The sequence below is a fragment of the Theropithecus gelada genome, chromosome 16, assembly GCF_003255815.1.
Source record: "Theropithecus gelada isolate Dixy chromosome 16, Tgel_1.0, whole genome shotgun sequence".
Lineage (NCBI taxonomy): Eukaryota > Metazoa > Chordata > Mammalia > Primates > Cercopithecidae > Theropithecus > Theropithecus gelada.
The window spans coordinates 38,273,894-38,289,460 of NC_037684.1; the positions used below are offsets into that span (position 1 = coordinate 38,273,894).

The 15,567-nt window shown below is 41.0% G+C and overlaps 1 protein-coding gene across 1 annotated transcript in view; it reads right to left on the reverse strand.

Annotated features, from left to right (window-relative positions):
• SMURF2 (SMAD specific E3 ubiquitin protein ligase 2) overlaps positions 1–15,567 on the reverse strand; it is a 122,505-nt gene that overhangs the window by 30,544 nt on the left and 76,394 nt on the right. Inside the window, exons 7-10 of the mRNA XM_025363475.1 lie at positions 14,643–14,726; positions 11,527–11,729; positions 8,934–9,018; positions 1,918–2,076 (exon numbers count right to left, since the gene is read on the reverse strand). Coding sequence (XP_025219260.1) covers positions 1,918–2,076; positions 8,934–9,018; positions 11,527–11,729; positions 14,643–14,726 — 531 coding nt within the window. The remainder of the gene's footprint in view (positions 1–1,917; positions 2,077–8,933; positions 9,019–11,526; positions 11,730–14,642; positions 14,727–15,567) is intronic.

Genomic DNA, 15,567 nt, shown 5'->3' on the forward strand with positions numbered 1-15,567 from the left:
GGGCGGGACTGGCAGGGAACGAAGAGCCGGCCACAGCCCCCCACCCGGGGGTAAACTCTAAGACTCAGTTTAAAAAAAAAAAAAAAAAAAAAAAAGAACTTTACAAAAGGTGAATGAGGAAGACCAAGCAGGTAACGAACGTCACCATTCATTTAGAGAAGCTAAAATGAAGTATTCTTAGCCTAAAATCCTTGTTGCTATACCACTCTCAGTGTTTTTGCCAGAAGCGTTAAAAAAGACATTTTGCTACTTTGCTTAGTAATGAAGTTTCCTCTTCTCTCTTTTCCTCCTCTTGCCCCCATTCTTCAGAAAGAAGGCAATGCTAATAAACAGAATTAGAAGAAATGAGGCAGCTAGAGAGAAAAGAAAAGCAAAGGATGCAAATACACACACAATGTTCAGGAGAGTGCCTCACAGGCAGCTGAAGCCAGAGCATCTGGGTTTGACTCCAGACTTCACCACTGGCAACATATGTAGTCATGTAACCTCTATGTCTCAGTTTCCTCATCTGTAAAAACGGCAGTAGCTAACTCACGGAGTTTTTCTGAGGATGAAATTACTAATTTGTGGAGTTTTTTTGTTTGTTTGTTTGCTTTTTAAAGACAGAGTCTCACTCTGTTGCCCAAGCTGGAATGACTGGCGCAATCACAGCTCACTGCAGCCATGACCTCCTGAGCTCAAGAGATCCTCCCACCTAGGTGTCCTGAGTAGCTGGGACCACAGGTGCACACCATCATGACCAGCTAATTTTTAAATTTTCTTTTGAAAGAAGAGGACTCACTATGTTGCCCAGGTTGGTCTTGAACTCCTAGGCTCAAGTGATCCTCCAACCTCAGCCTCTCAAAGTGCCGGGATTACAACATGATCGACATGCCTGGCCTTACTAACACATGTAAAGTATAAAAAACAATGCTGGCCGGGCGCGGTGGCTCAAGCCTGTAATCCCAGCACTTTGGGAGGCCGAGACAGGCGGATCACGAGGTCAGGAGATCGAGACCATCCTGGCTGACACGGTGAAACCCCGTCTCTACTAAAAAATACAAAAAACTAGCCGGGCGAGGTGGTGGGCGCCTGTAGTCCCAGCTACTCGGGAGGCTGAGGCAGGAGAATGGCATGAACCCGGGAGGCGGAGCTTGCAGTGAGCTGAGATCTGGCCACTGCACTCCAGCCTGGGCCACAGAGCGAGACTCTGTCTCAAAAAAAAAAAAAAAAAAAAAAAACAATGCTTGGCACACAATAAGTGCTACTGAAGTGTTAGCCATTAATATAAATTATTAATAATTTTGTTTTACAATGGCAACACAGAATTAGCCTGTTCAACCCCTACTTCTGCTGTCAAGATACTGCCTCTGTAAAAGACCACCTTGAGCACCTCTGATAACCCTTTTCCTAACATTCCAAGATAGGTTCCTACTTAAAAGCATAGTAGGTTTAAAATACTCATATCAGAGTAAACCTTGTCACACTCTTACATAAATTTTGCTCAACAAAAGTAATTTACAATTGATGAAAGATGATGTTCTTTCTTTTTTTTTTTTTTTAAAGAGACAGGGTCTCCATCTGTCACCCAGGCTGGAGTTGGAGTGGTGTGATCATAGTTCACTGCAGCCTCAAACTCCTGGGCTCAGGAGATTCTCCTGCCTCAGTTTCCCAAATAGCTAGGACTGCAGGCATGTACCACCACATCCAGCTAATTTTTTAATTTAAAAAACTTTTTTTTTTTTTTAATAGAGACGAGGTCTCACTATGTTGACCAGGCTAGTCTCAAACCCCTGGCCTCAAGTGGTCCTGCTGCCTCGGACTCCCAAAGCACTGGGATTAAAAGCATGAGCTACTGCACCCAGCCTCACATTTATTATTGAAAGCATCTATCTGTTTGATCTTCCCATTTTAACATGTATTGTTTCAATAACTTACTTTAAAACTAAATGCAAGTTAGCAGAGAGCCGAGGATCTGTAAATTGTGTTGTTCTGTTGTTATGGTCAACGAAATAAACTCTGCCTGTTGCCGTATTACGGATCTCCCATCCAGGAGGCAATGGACCAAGCTCTTCACAATTGATGTTGCTAAGATCCCTGTAAAAACAAATATAAAATAAAAAATACCTCATTGCTGGCCCTCCTCAACCAAGCAAGTGTAAATGACACAGAACAATTCCACAAAGTCTGAGAAAATGTATTGTTTCAGAAACTTGAGATGTTCAACTGGAATCTTTAATTCCCAATGGTTTAACAAACTCGCATCTTCAAAGCCCAATCCATAAATGGCTCAGAAAAACTTATCACATAGCCTACATTTTTTAGTAAGTTCCTAGGCTTTAATGTAATACAGATTTAAACTAATATAAAATCAATCACAATATTTGCCAACATAAACTGTATTTCAATACGTGTTTGACAGGAAATAATTTTACAAGTGTCAGTGATATCAAGAATTAAATGCTCTCTAAAATTTCCCTTCATTTCTTTACTATACCATAAAATTTGCATAAAATGTCCATCCCATGATTAATTTTAAGCTCTCTAACAAAGCAAAACTGGAAATGTTACTGAAATTATGATCCTGAAAAAAATCAAAGCATATTTTTAAAGAATAAGCTGCAATTCTAAAATCTGTAGTTAGTCAATGAAGAACCTGTTTAAGACACATTACCAAGAGTGCTCTAAGGGTTACCACTGCAATAAGAAAAGCTAAGATTTTTAATGGACCAAAGACTATTGTTATTATATTACACATTCTTAAAATACTAGTATATATAGACAAGGATTTATAGCGTCTTAAAGAACGAGTTAAGCAGCTTCCAGGTTGGTGAACACACTGAGGTACCGGGGTGGTGGTCTGACCAGAGAGGGCATGGTAGCTCCTTGCCCTCCCCGCATACTGTGCCCTAAGCATTGCTTCCATTCGGCTGTTCCAGAGTTGTATTCTCTATAATAAACTGGCAATAGTACTGCAAATTCTTATCCTCTACACTGTTAGAAAAAAAATCTTTCAGTGAAGCTTCCAAAGTGTTGAAATTGCTGTTTGTCATCCACCAGAAAAGTCACTGCCTTTGGTGACATAACTGAGATTGCATGTAACAATGTAGGATATGCTCAGGTCATTTCCAGCCTTAAATGAATACTTTAGGCTACCAGAGCCATCTGTAAATACCAAAGAAATGACATACTCTAAAAGTGACCAAGCAAACTCAAGCATCTAGACAGCAAAACTGTTCCTGTGGTCCTCTTTTTATTATTAAAAAAAAAAAGAAGAAGAAGAAAGCAGCATGTTTAATGTAAATTGAAATTGTAACAGATAATTATAAGTAATGACAAATTTCATCAAAATCACATTTTAAAAGTTAAACTAGAAAAATGTTTTTCCTGAGATGACCTCTCCTTAGTCAGGGTGAAACCAGTGATGGGCACACAGGGACCTAGGTTTGCCGAAGCAATGATTCTGACTTCTACTATAGGTGCTCCAAGAGACTCTTGCTACAGAACAGCTAAAGTGTAGGAAAAAACACTATTTGAAACACTGCTAGTCTCGGCCGGGCGCAGTGGCTCAAGCCTGTAATCCCAGCACTTTGGGAGGCCGAGGTGGGTGGGTCACAAGGTCAGGAGATCGAGACTATCCTGGCTAACATGGTGAAACTCCGTCTCTACTAAAAATACAAAAAACTAGCCGGGCGTGGTGGCGGGCGCCTGTAGTCTCAGCTACTTGGGAGGCTGAGGCGGGAGAATGGTGTGAACCCGGGAGGCGGAGCTTGCAGTGAGCCGAGATCACGCCACTGCACTCCAGCCTGGGAGACACAGCGAGACTCCGTCTCAAAAAAAAAAAAAAAAAGGCCGGGCGCGGTGGCTCAAGCCTGTAATCCCAGCACTTTGGGAGGCCGAGACGGGCGGATCACGAGGTCAGGAGATCGAGACCATCCTGGTTAATATGGTGAAACCCCGTCTCTACTAAAAAAGTACAAAAAAAACTAGCCGGGCGAGGTGGCAGGCGCCTGTAGTCCCAGCTACTCGGGAGGCTGAGGCAGGAGAATGGCGTGAACCCGGGAGGCGGAGCTTGTAGTGAGCTGAGATCCGGCCACTGCACTCCAGCCTGGGCGACAGAGCGAAACTCCGTCTCAAAAAAAAAAAAAAAAAAAAAAGAAACACTGCTAGTCTCAAAAGAGGCAAGGGAAAGTTCCAAGAATCCTCCTCAAATTAAAAAAAAAGGGGGGGAGTTTGGGGGACTGAGTGAAGCTGGTACCTGAGTGGCAGGTAGGCAGAGGGGCAGGCCAGCAGCAAGACTGCGATAGGAAACCTGAAGCTTCCTCCCCAAGCTGAGAATTCAAAGAGGGAGTTCAGCCTCCCAAATTCAGCCTCCCAAAGTGCTGGGATTATAGGCGTGAGCCACTGTGCCGGTCCCAGATAGATTTTTTAATAGTTTAGAAATGAAAAACAGGAGCTGGAGGCCATTATCCTTAGCAAACTAAAGCAGGAATAGAAAACCAAATACTGCATGTTCTCACTTATAAGTAGGAGCTAAATGAGGAGAACACACGGACACATAGAGAGGAACAACAGGTACTGTGGCCTACCATAAGGGAGAGGATAAGCAAAAATAACTAATGGGTACTACGCTTAGTATCTGGGTGACAAAATCATCTGTAAAACAAACCCCCATGACACAAGTTTACCTATAACAAACCTGCACATGTACCCCTGAACTTAAAAGTTAAAAAAATTAAAAAATTTAAAAAGTGAACAATTCTACTGATAAAATGCAGAATTTCATTTCATGTCATTTTATTTAGAATTTTATAAATCTACAGTCATACACGGGAGAGCGCTAAAGCACTGATTAAATGAGCAAAAAACTAGAAATAATCTTTGTGTCTCATTGGGAGCTGGTTAAAGAAAAATGGAATGTTATACAGTCATACAAAGTAATACAGATCTGTATTTCAGGACTACAGTCAGTCAGTATGCAATATAACAAATAACAAGGCATTAGTCATTGTTTTAAAGAGAAATGCAAAACATGATGAAACGAGATTTCTTGGATAAATCTAGGTATCCTGGATATCTTTAAATAAAGTTTGTTTTAAAGAGTCTGACTTTGCAATTTTATAAATATCTTTGAATAGTGATATTCTAATAGAATCTAAATATTTATAGTATACTTTCATAAAAGATCCTCCATACAAAAGGCATGTTTGCTAAAGGATCCTCCAAAACAAAAGACACAAGTTTTTAAGGCAATTTGGGGGATACAAAATAAGAAAAATAATCCCAAGTGTTATTTCATAAAATCATCATTCAAACTACATGTCGATACTCAACATGAGATATTCTTAAAGCTTTGCTGAAATCCTTTACTCATTAATAAAAAACTGACATGTTTCCTCTGAAATAAGAGCCTATTACCAACAGTGGTGCTGAAATCGGTCTCAATTTCAATTTCTGTTGCCAGATTACATACTATTCTTTCAACATATAACTCAAGGTCAACTTTCTCACTATTGTAAATCATTTAGTTAAAAAAAACATAATCGGCCAGGGGCGGTGGCTCACACCTGTAATCCCAGCACTTTGGGAGGCTGAGGCAGGTGGATCATGAGGTCAGGAGATCGAGACCATCCTGGCTAACAGAGTGAAACCCCGTCTCTACTAAAAATACATTAAAAAAAAAAAAAAAGATTATTTTTATTCTATACATTTCCTACAAATAATTTCTAATTATTTTAAAGAAAAGCTTATTATTGACCTTCAACTAGATAAACCGAATCCAAAAAGCTTTTCATAATTTATATAATAAAACTGATTTTGAAAAGTTAGGCCCTTGGATTTTATTTTTAGTAAGCTTAAAAAAAAAAAAAAAAAGTAAAATTTCCTCCCCACTACTTTTTATTTATTTAGATATGGAGTCTTGCTCTGTTGCCCAGGCTGGAGTGCCATCATGCGATCTCGGCTCACCACAACCTCCACCTCCCGGGTTCAAGCAATTCTTCTGTCTCAGCCTCCTGAGTAGCTGGGATTACAGGCACATGCCACCATGCCTGTCTAATTTTGTATTTTTAGTAGAGACGGGTTTTCACCATGTTGGCCAGGCTGGTCTTGAACTCCTGACCTCAAGTGATCCTCCCGCCTCAGCGTCCCAAAGTGCTGGGATTACAGGTGTGAGCCACCGTGCTCAGCCCCCACTACTTTTTAAAAACTAACAGCTTATATTGTCAAGACATGGAAATGGCAACCTTGATAAAGTAATGAGTAATAGCACATTCCCTTGGTTGCCACCCTCAAAGGATTCTGAGCTCTATAACACAAAGTAAGACATTTTCATAATTGTAGTTTTATTTATAAAGAGAGAGCATCAAAGCAACTCAAGACAAGCTAGTCACATCTGGTTTTTTTTTCCTTTTTTTTTCTTTTGAGACGGAGTCTCGCTCTGTTGCCCAGGCTGGAATACAGTGGCGTGATCTCGGCTCACTGCAAGCTCTGCCTCCCGGGTTCGCGCCATTCTCCTGCCTCAGCCTCCTGAGTAGCTGGGACTACAGGCGCCTGGCACCTCGCTGGGCTAGTTTTTTTGTATTTTTTTAGTACAGACGGGGTTTCATCGTGTTTGCCAGGATGGTCTCGATCTCCTGACCTCGTGATCCGCCCGTCTCGGCCTCCCAAAGTGCTGGGATTACAGGATTGAGCCACCGCACCCGGCCGTCACATCTGTTTTTGATTCAAATACACAATAGAGTCCTGAGTATAAGCTTTAGGCAGAAAAAAACCCTCTGTGGGTTGTTTTGGGAAGTTTGTTTTGTTTTGGAGGAGGGGGGCTGCTGTGCTTAACATAAAATACCCACAACCTACAAATCCTTTGTATGTGCAACATACAGAGTTGATTTCGAATTTAATTTAGAATTCAAGCTTTCTTCCCGTTTCAACTGGACTACTTGGTACTTTGCATCTATTCATTAAAAAACAACTCAAAATAGGGCCAAGTATGGTGGCTTATGCCTGTAATCCCAGCACTCTGGGAGGCTGAGGTGTGCAGATTGCTTGAGCTCAGGAGTTTGAGACTAGCCTGGGCAACATGGCGTAACCCCATTTCTAATAAAAATACAAAAATTAGTGGGGTATTGTGGCGCATGCCTGTAGTCCCAGTTACTCAAGAGGCTGACGTGGGAGGATGGCTTGAACCCAGGAGGCAGAGGTTGCAGTGAGCCAGGACTGCACTACTGCTCTCCAGCCTGGACAGCAGAGCCAGATCCTGTCTCAAAAAAAGGGAGGGAAGAAGGGAGGGAGGAAGAAAACAATGTTCCAAAAATTATGGTAAATCACTAAATTCACTTGTGTGTCATTTCATCTTTTTGAAGTTAAAAGTAATTGACATTTTGGATAGTAAATGCAGTATCTGCAGCTGAAATACAAAAGTCTGGATATTTAAATTAAATTAGGGCCAGGCAGAGTGGCTCATGCCTATAATCCCAGCACTTTGATAGGTCGAAGCGAGAGAATCACCTGAGGTCAGGTGTTCATGACAAGCCTGGACAACATGGCAAAACCCCATCTCTACTAAAAATACAAAAATTAGCTGGGTGTGGTGGCAGGTGTCTGTAATCCCAGCTACTCAGGAGGTTGAGGCAGGAGAATCACTTGAACCCGGGAGGCGGAGGTTGCAGTGAGCCAACATTGCACCACTGCACTCCAGCCTGGGCAACAGAATGAGACTCCGTCTCAAAAACATTAATTAAATTATGTTGTTTTCTAAAAATGAAATTTTAATAAGGAACACATAAAGGAACATTGAATACATTTATGAGGTTAAATTTTTTAAAGGTTTTTTTTTTTTTTAAGCTGAACCATATTAAGAGTATCAACCTACTACGCTTTTTTAAAGGGTATGTGTTCTATGTTTCTCCCCAGGTCAATTTTCTTTTTCTATCCGTTTTGTTTGTTTGTTTGTTTGTTTGAGAAAGGTCTCGCTCTGTCACCCAGACTAGAGTGCAGTGGTGTGATCTCGGCTCACTGCAACCTCCGCCTCCCACCTTAGCTTCGCAAGCAGCTGGGACTACACAAATTTTCTTTCTCTTTTTTTGAAATGGGGTCTTGCTCTGTCACCCAGGCTGGAGTACTATAGTGCGACCAAGGCTCACTGTCACTTCAACATCCACGGCTCAAGCAATCCTCTTGCCTCAGCCTCCCAAGCAACTGGGACCACAGATGTGCTCCACCACATATGGCTGATTTTTAATTTTTGGTAGAGACCGGGTGTATGTTGCTAGGACTGGTCTCAAACTCCTGGGGCTCAAGTGATCCTTATGCCTCAGCCTCCTGAAGTGTTGGGAATATAGGTGAGAGCCACTCTGCTCTGCTTGGTGCCCTAGGACAAGTTTCAAACTCCTAAAAATCCATGTTTTTATTCCACTCTTTTTTTTTTTTGAGACAGAGTCTCGCTCTGTGACCAGGCTGGAGAGCTGTGACATGATCTCAGCTCGCTGCAACCTCCACCTCCCTGGGTTCAAGCAATTCTCCTGCCTCAGCCACCTGAGTAGCTGGGACTATAGGCACGCGCCACCATGCCCACCTAAGTTTTGTAGTTTTAGTAGAGATGGGGTTTCACCATGTTGGCCAGGATGGTTTCGATCTCTTGACCTCGTGATTTGCCCACCTCGGCCTCCCAAAGTGCTGGGATTACAGGTGTGAGCCACCACGCCTGGCCTATTCCACTTTTTTTAAGGGGAAGCAGGGGAGGATGGCTAGGAACTGGTGAGGGAGGGGAGAACTGAGGTGGGATTGCAGAGAAGTAGGCGAGACTTTCTGCTAAATGTCGAAACTGCAATAACTATCAGAAGAGTCAAACTTTTACATAAACTATTTTTAAAAGGTAAAAATTTCTTAAAAATCAAAGAAATCCTAGGTGAAATGGCTCTTTGATAGTCTAAAGAGTACTTAAAATATGTACTTACCTGGGCACTCTTGGATCATGCCATGTGCTCACACCAGTCTGCGTATGTAAGAAATACACCTGACCTTGTTGCGTTGTCCTCTGTTCTGTAAAATTAATAAACACTGATAACAAAAACATTCAGAATGTCCGGATCAAAGACAGTTATATACACTAAGATGATACACTAATAGGAAAAAATCTCCAAATTACCAATCTATTTTATTTATTATCAAAAAAGGGCTTTACAAATCATTTGTTCTGTCTCTTGGAATTTTACAAATGATAAGGGCCATGGGTCAGCTATCTAAAAGCAAACTAAACTTATAACGTGGCTCAAATACTAAATACGTTGCAATGGAAAACAAATCAAGATTGTCACAATACTAATAATTAAAAGATTTTAAATGAGGTATAAAAGGCGCTGAGAAAGAGGCTGGCCAACATTGGGAAGATCTGAGGAAGAACTTACGGAAATTTTCAAAGAGTCTGGAGGTTGATAACGCTTACTATGCCTAATTTTATACCAAAACTTACGTTTTCTCTTTGCTAGACAAAGGTGTATTCTCAAGATTACATTTGAGCTCAAAGAGAAGCAAAACAGTGAGATACTGGGAAGACATTCTATGTCATAAACAGATAGAGATGGAAAAATAGCCAAATTAGAAAGAGCAAGCATGCACACTGGGGAGAAAAAAGTCAAGGACAAAATGAACTCAAAGCCCTTGGAAAGACAGAGTTGAAAGGCCAGGGTGAAGAGAACAACCTATAAAAGCATTTCTTTATGGTGGGTTTTGTTTTGTCTTTTTTTTTTTAAAACAACAGAACCACTTTTCTTTAAATAAAATCTAATGAGAAACTTCAATACATAAAACAATAAAACTATTACTAATATTTATTAGTATAAATCTAATTTGTTTATAAACATATAAAGTCAATAAACTTAAACTTTAAACTTTCACAAATTATAAACAAAATCATATTATTATAGAGGGCAGCCATAATAATTTCAGCCTTGGTATCTATTTTATGTTGCGGTTGTACAATTTTTAAAATTCAAATCACAGAAATATTGTAAAAGTATAACCACTCCCACTCTAAAGAGCTTGCCTTCTAATCTCCAAGAGAAATGGCAGGAGAAAATTTCTTCTCAGGTCTGAACACTGATAATTACAGTTAAAATTTACCGTGCTAAACACTGTGCCAGTGTTTCACATGAGATTAGGTATCATTGATTTCTTGCAACAAACTTAGATGGTTGATGCTATTATTTTCCCCTATAGAGGATAAAACTGAGGCTCAAAGAGGTTAAATGATGTGTTCAGTGTTACATGGCAACACCAGGATATGAACCTAGGTCCTAGGTCTCTCAAGCCTGTAATTTAATGATTGTGCTAAAAGTTAACCTCTGAGTCATAGCACAGTTAATGGACAAATTTTTTCAAATTAAAGAGCTAAAATACATTTAAAACTAAAATGAGAATCATGCATTTACAGAAGAGTTTTTAAAAATATCCTTGAATAAAATAAAACTTAGGTGTGGCAATTCGCAATGTTGGTTATTAGGTGTCAACATCAATCCAAAGTGGTTTATCTACAGTCTGTTAAGAGGGCAAAGATGTAAGTAACCTTGGTGAGCTTTTAGCAAGCAAGGAGAGGAAGTCAAGTTCAGACTATATACAAGTATTCACAAGATGGTATTAATTTAGAAACTTCTGTATTCTATTAGGAGAAGACTCATGTTATCTTCCACATGAAATTTTATAATCTAGGATTTTATATAAGATTGTAATCATTTTATACAAACATAGAAGTGACTCAATCATTTATAACAATCCACTCAGATAATCCAAAATTATAGACAATACAAATATATGATCAGAAATATGCCTTTGAAATTATTTCTTTTTTTTTTTTTTTTTTTTTTTTGAGACGGAGTCTCGCTCTGTAGCCCAGGCTGGAGTGCAGTGGCCGGATCTCAGCTCACTGCAAGCTCCGCCTCCCGGGTTCACGCCATTCTCCGGCCTCAGCCTCCCGAGTAGCTGGGACTACAGGCGCCTGCCACCTCGCCCGGCTAGTTTTTGTATTTTTAGTAGAGATGGGGTTTCACCGTGTTAGCCAGGATGGTCTCGATCTCCTGACCTCGTGATCCGCCCATCTCGGCCTCCCAAAGTGCTGGGATTACAGGCTTGAGCCACCGCGCCCGGCCTGAAATTATTTCTAAATATATGTCTAAAAAATTACATCGTAGGTTGAACTTCAGATTACTGTTATCAGTAACAATACCATCTTACCTTTCTATTCAGTGCCTATTTACAAAATAGTCTCACTTCATCTCGTATGCTTCTCACACTACTTTTGTTATAAACTAGTCATCTCACTTCATGATAAAAGAGCACAAACGCTGAGGCTGAATGACGAGTGCAAGGTCAAACTGTTGGCTGGGTAGTCATCTACCACTTCAAAGACTTTTCAAAGTTGGGAGGTTTTATATTTATTTTCATGCAGAATCCCTAAGCCCAGATTAATAACTTTTTCAAAATATATTTTCTGACTTCCTCAGCAAGCTGAAATCAGTAAACCACATTTTATTTTTCCTTTGCTAGTTGTCATACCATAGCCTTCTGGTAGGTCTGGAGGAGTATGTAAATGTGTCCTGCTCATGTAATTTCTATGTCGTTGTGACCTGACTCTCCTCTCTGCCAGCCTGGGATCTGAAGACTGTCCACACGTTGCACCATTTGTTCCACTAATTGGAGTGTTCTCATCAACAAAGCAGCTAAGAGGTCTGCCAGGGCTAGAATATTCGGATGCCGGTCTATTGAAAATTAACAAGGAAAAGACATTATCAATTTAGATATCGAAAGTAGAGTTCTCTAGACAATATATATACTGCAGTAACAATCACTTATCATATCTGAAAACACAATGACTAATACAAGTGTAACGACTTCAAGAACTGAGTAAAAGCAAATCTGAAGTCTCTAAGCACCAAAGAAACACAAATGATAAGCACGTCAACTATGTATTTAAATGACTTTATTTTAATGACATTTGATATAAGATCCACATATATCTGTGGATGTGAGACTGGTTTACAAACTACTGCTAGATCTAGCTACAGCCTCTCTCTCAGATCTGATTTCCCACCATTCTCCCTCCCACTCTGCTTCTGCCACACTCATATGGTTCTGTTCCTTGAACTTGCCGAGGTCATTCCACCTGAGAGCAGTTGCTCTTCCTTCCACCTGGCATATTCTTTTCTCCCACTCTCCCCAGGCCTGGCTCTTTTTTGTCATTCAAATCAGTTTATTATTGCCTCCTAAGAGGTCCCTCGGACCTCCCAATCTAAAAAAGTCACCCAGTCCTTTGACAACACATCACAAAAGGGAAGAAGACAGTTTGTCTCTTTAAGGAGCTTCCAGTCTACTATTGCAGATCTTCCAAAATAAAAAATAATCAAGAGTTCATTCTTAAATTAACATGAACGGGTATGGTGGCTCACACGTGTAATCCCAGCACTTTGGGAGACCGAGGCGAGCGGATCACTTGGGGTCAGGAGTTTGAGACCAGCCTGGCCAACATAGTGAAACCCCATCTCTGCTAAAAATACAAAACTTAGCCAGGCGTGGGGGCGGGCGCCTGTAGTCCCAGCTACTTGGGAGGCTGAGGCACGAGAACTGCTTGAACCTGGGAGGCAAAGGTTGCAGTGGACAGAGGTTGCAGTAAGCTGAGATCACACCACTGCACTCCAGCCTAGGCAACAGAGCAGGATTGTCTCAAAAAAAAAAAAAAAAAAAAGCATTTAAAACAACAATCATCCTTACATACACGTAGAAATTAAAGTTAATTTTACTGGTTAAATGAGTCGGAAGGAAATGGGTGTTCAAGTGAAACCCTGAACACTGACACAAGTACATATTCATTTGTGCTCACATATAATAAAAATGGGTACTTCAATAAATTCCTTGGCAGTTTAATACTAGAAATGCAGCTTGGCAACATGAGCTGGCTTTTACCTGAGAATCATAATGTTAACGAGAAAATTTTGTGATCCAATGAGTTAAGCAATTAGTTGTGTATAAATAAAAGTAGGTGCAGCTAATGAAAAGAATTTGGTATTTTATGTCTCGTGCCAGTCCTGCTCAAGAGGGGGAAAAACAGGCAAAACAAAACATTGCACAAGATGGCAAATTTTGTTCTCACTTAAAAGAGTGGGGAGAAGGGGATTCAGCCAAGTAGACTATTTGTTTTTGGTTACTTCAAAAGCATCTCTTTGCAGTTTCCAAAATTATCTTGCATCCCAATGTCTTTATACAGTAAGCTCCATGAAGTGACTATACTTGACATTCTTCAAGATTTCGTTCAGAGATTCCTCTGCTTATCAATTTAATTCATTCAATAATTTTATTTTATTTTATATTTTTGAGACTGAGTCTCGCTCTATTGCCCAGGCTGGAGTACAGTGGTACAATCTCGGCTCACTGCAACCTCCACCTCCTGGGTTCAAGCAATTCTCCTGCCTCAGCCTCCTGAGTAGCTGGGATTACAGGCACCCACCAACATGCCCAGCTAATTTTTGTATTTTTAGTAGAGACAGGGTTTCTCCATGTTGGCCAGGCTGGTCTCAAACTCCTGACCTCAAGTGATCCGCCCACCCTGGACTCCCAAAGTGTTGGGATTACAGGCGTGAGCCACCATGCCCGGGCAATTTTTTTTTTTTCTTTTTGAGATGGAGTCTCATTCTGTCACTCAGGCTACAGTACACTGGCACAGTCTCGGCTCACTGCAACCTCCACTACTCGTGTTCAAAAAATCCTCCCATCTCAACATCCCAAGTAGCTGGGACCACAAGTACATGCCACATGCCCAGCAAATTTTTTTTTTTTTTTTGAGACCAGAGTCTCGCTCTGTTGCCCAGTCTCACTCTGTTGCCCAGCTCACTGCAAGCTCTGCCTCCTGGGTTCACGCCATTCTCCTGTCTCAGCCTCCCGAGTAGCTGGGACAAAAGGCGCCCACCACCACGCCCGGCTAATTTCTTTTTTGTATTTTTTTTTTTTAGTAGAGATGGGGTTTCACCGTGTTGGCCAGGATGGTCTCGATCTCCTGACCTCAAGATCTGCCCACCTTGGCCTCCCAAATTGCTGGGATTACAGGTGTGAACCACTGCACCCGGCCATGCCTGGCTAATTTTTTTGGTAGAGAGCGTCCCCCTTGCGGTCTCCCGCAGCTGGCCCCTTGGAGGTTCCTGGATGTCGTACGGCTTCCTCCTTTCCGGGACCCCTCTCCTTTCCTGAGTGGCCACGCTCCATCTCTTGAAGGGGTACCCACACTTTTAAGTGAGAACAAAATTTGCCATCTTGTGCAATGTTTTGTTTTGTCTGTTTTTCCCCCTCTTGAGTAGGTCTCAAATTCCTGAACTCAAGTGATCTGCTCGTCTCGGCCTCTCAAAGTGTAGGGATTACAGGCTTGAGCCACCACACCCAGCCTCATTCAATAAATATTTATTGAGTACCACTGCAGGCTCTGGAGCTACAATGACAGCATGACCTGTCAAACAAACTGCTGAAGATCACTTTAAAAAAATAACAATGGCACCTGTTGTAAGATGTACTGATCTACAACAGCATAAACCGACAAAAAAAAATCTAGTAAAGCTGACAGATAAATAGAAAAGGACTTCAGGAGGGTGGCCAGCATAGACTATGGGAAAATATTTGTATGTACTTACCGTGTTGGGCGCTCCCATTGTGTAGTTCTTGTTATATGGTTTAGATACTGGATTCTTCCAGAGGCGGTTCTCCTTTCTTCCCAGCTTAAATAAAAATATTGAGTGATAAGGCATTAACAGGAAACTTGGACACAGAATGTTTTCAGTGCAACAAGCAAGCCAGTAAGATATCTGTTACAAATCAGGAATGCCAACCTGAAGTATCAATTCACAGAATACAAAATTTTTTCAACTTATTTTAGAACTACATAATATATTTTATGGGATTCTGAAGCTTCTAAAGTATTTACGCTGAGGTGTATCAAATATTTTCCATCAGCCAAACTCTGAGAATTTTTAATGTCAACAATGCACAATTAAATTCATACTAATTACTCTAGAATATGGAAAATGGCTATACTAAAAATATATTTAGTCATAAAATCACGAGGTCTCTTGACTTCGTGATCCACCTGCCTGGCCTCCCAAAGTGCTAGGATTACAGGCATGAGTCAAAGCGCCCAGCCGAAAGGTTTTCAAAGCATTTAGCCTGCCCAAACTAATTTTTTAACAGTCAAGACTGTTGGCCGGCACGGTGTCTCATGCCTGTAATTCCAGCATTTTGGGAGGCTAGCGTTTTGGGAAACCAAAGTAGGCGGATCACCTGAGGTTAGGAGTTCCAAACCAGCCTGGCCAACATGGTGAAACCCCGTCTCTATTAAAAATAAAAAAGTTAGCTGGGCGTGGTGGCGCGCACCTGTAATCCCAGCTACTAGGGAGGCTGAGGCAGGAGAATTGCTTGAACCCGGGAGGCAGAGGTTGCAGTGAGCCAAGATGGTGCCACTGCACTCCAGCCAGGGTGACAAAAGCAAAACTCCTTCTCAAAAAAAAAAAAAAAAAAAAAAAAAAAAAAGCCTTTTTTTTTTTTTTTTTTTTTTTTATTGGG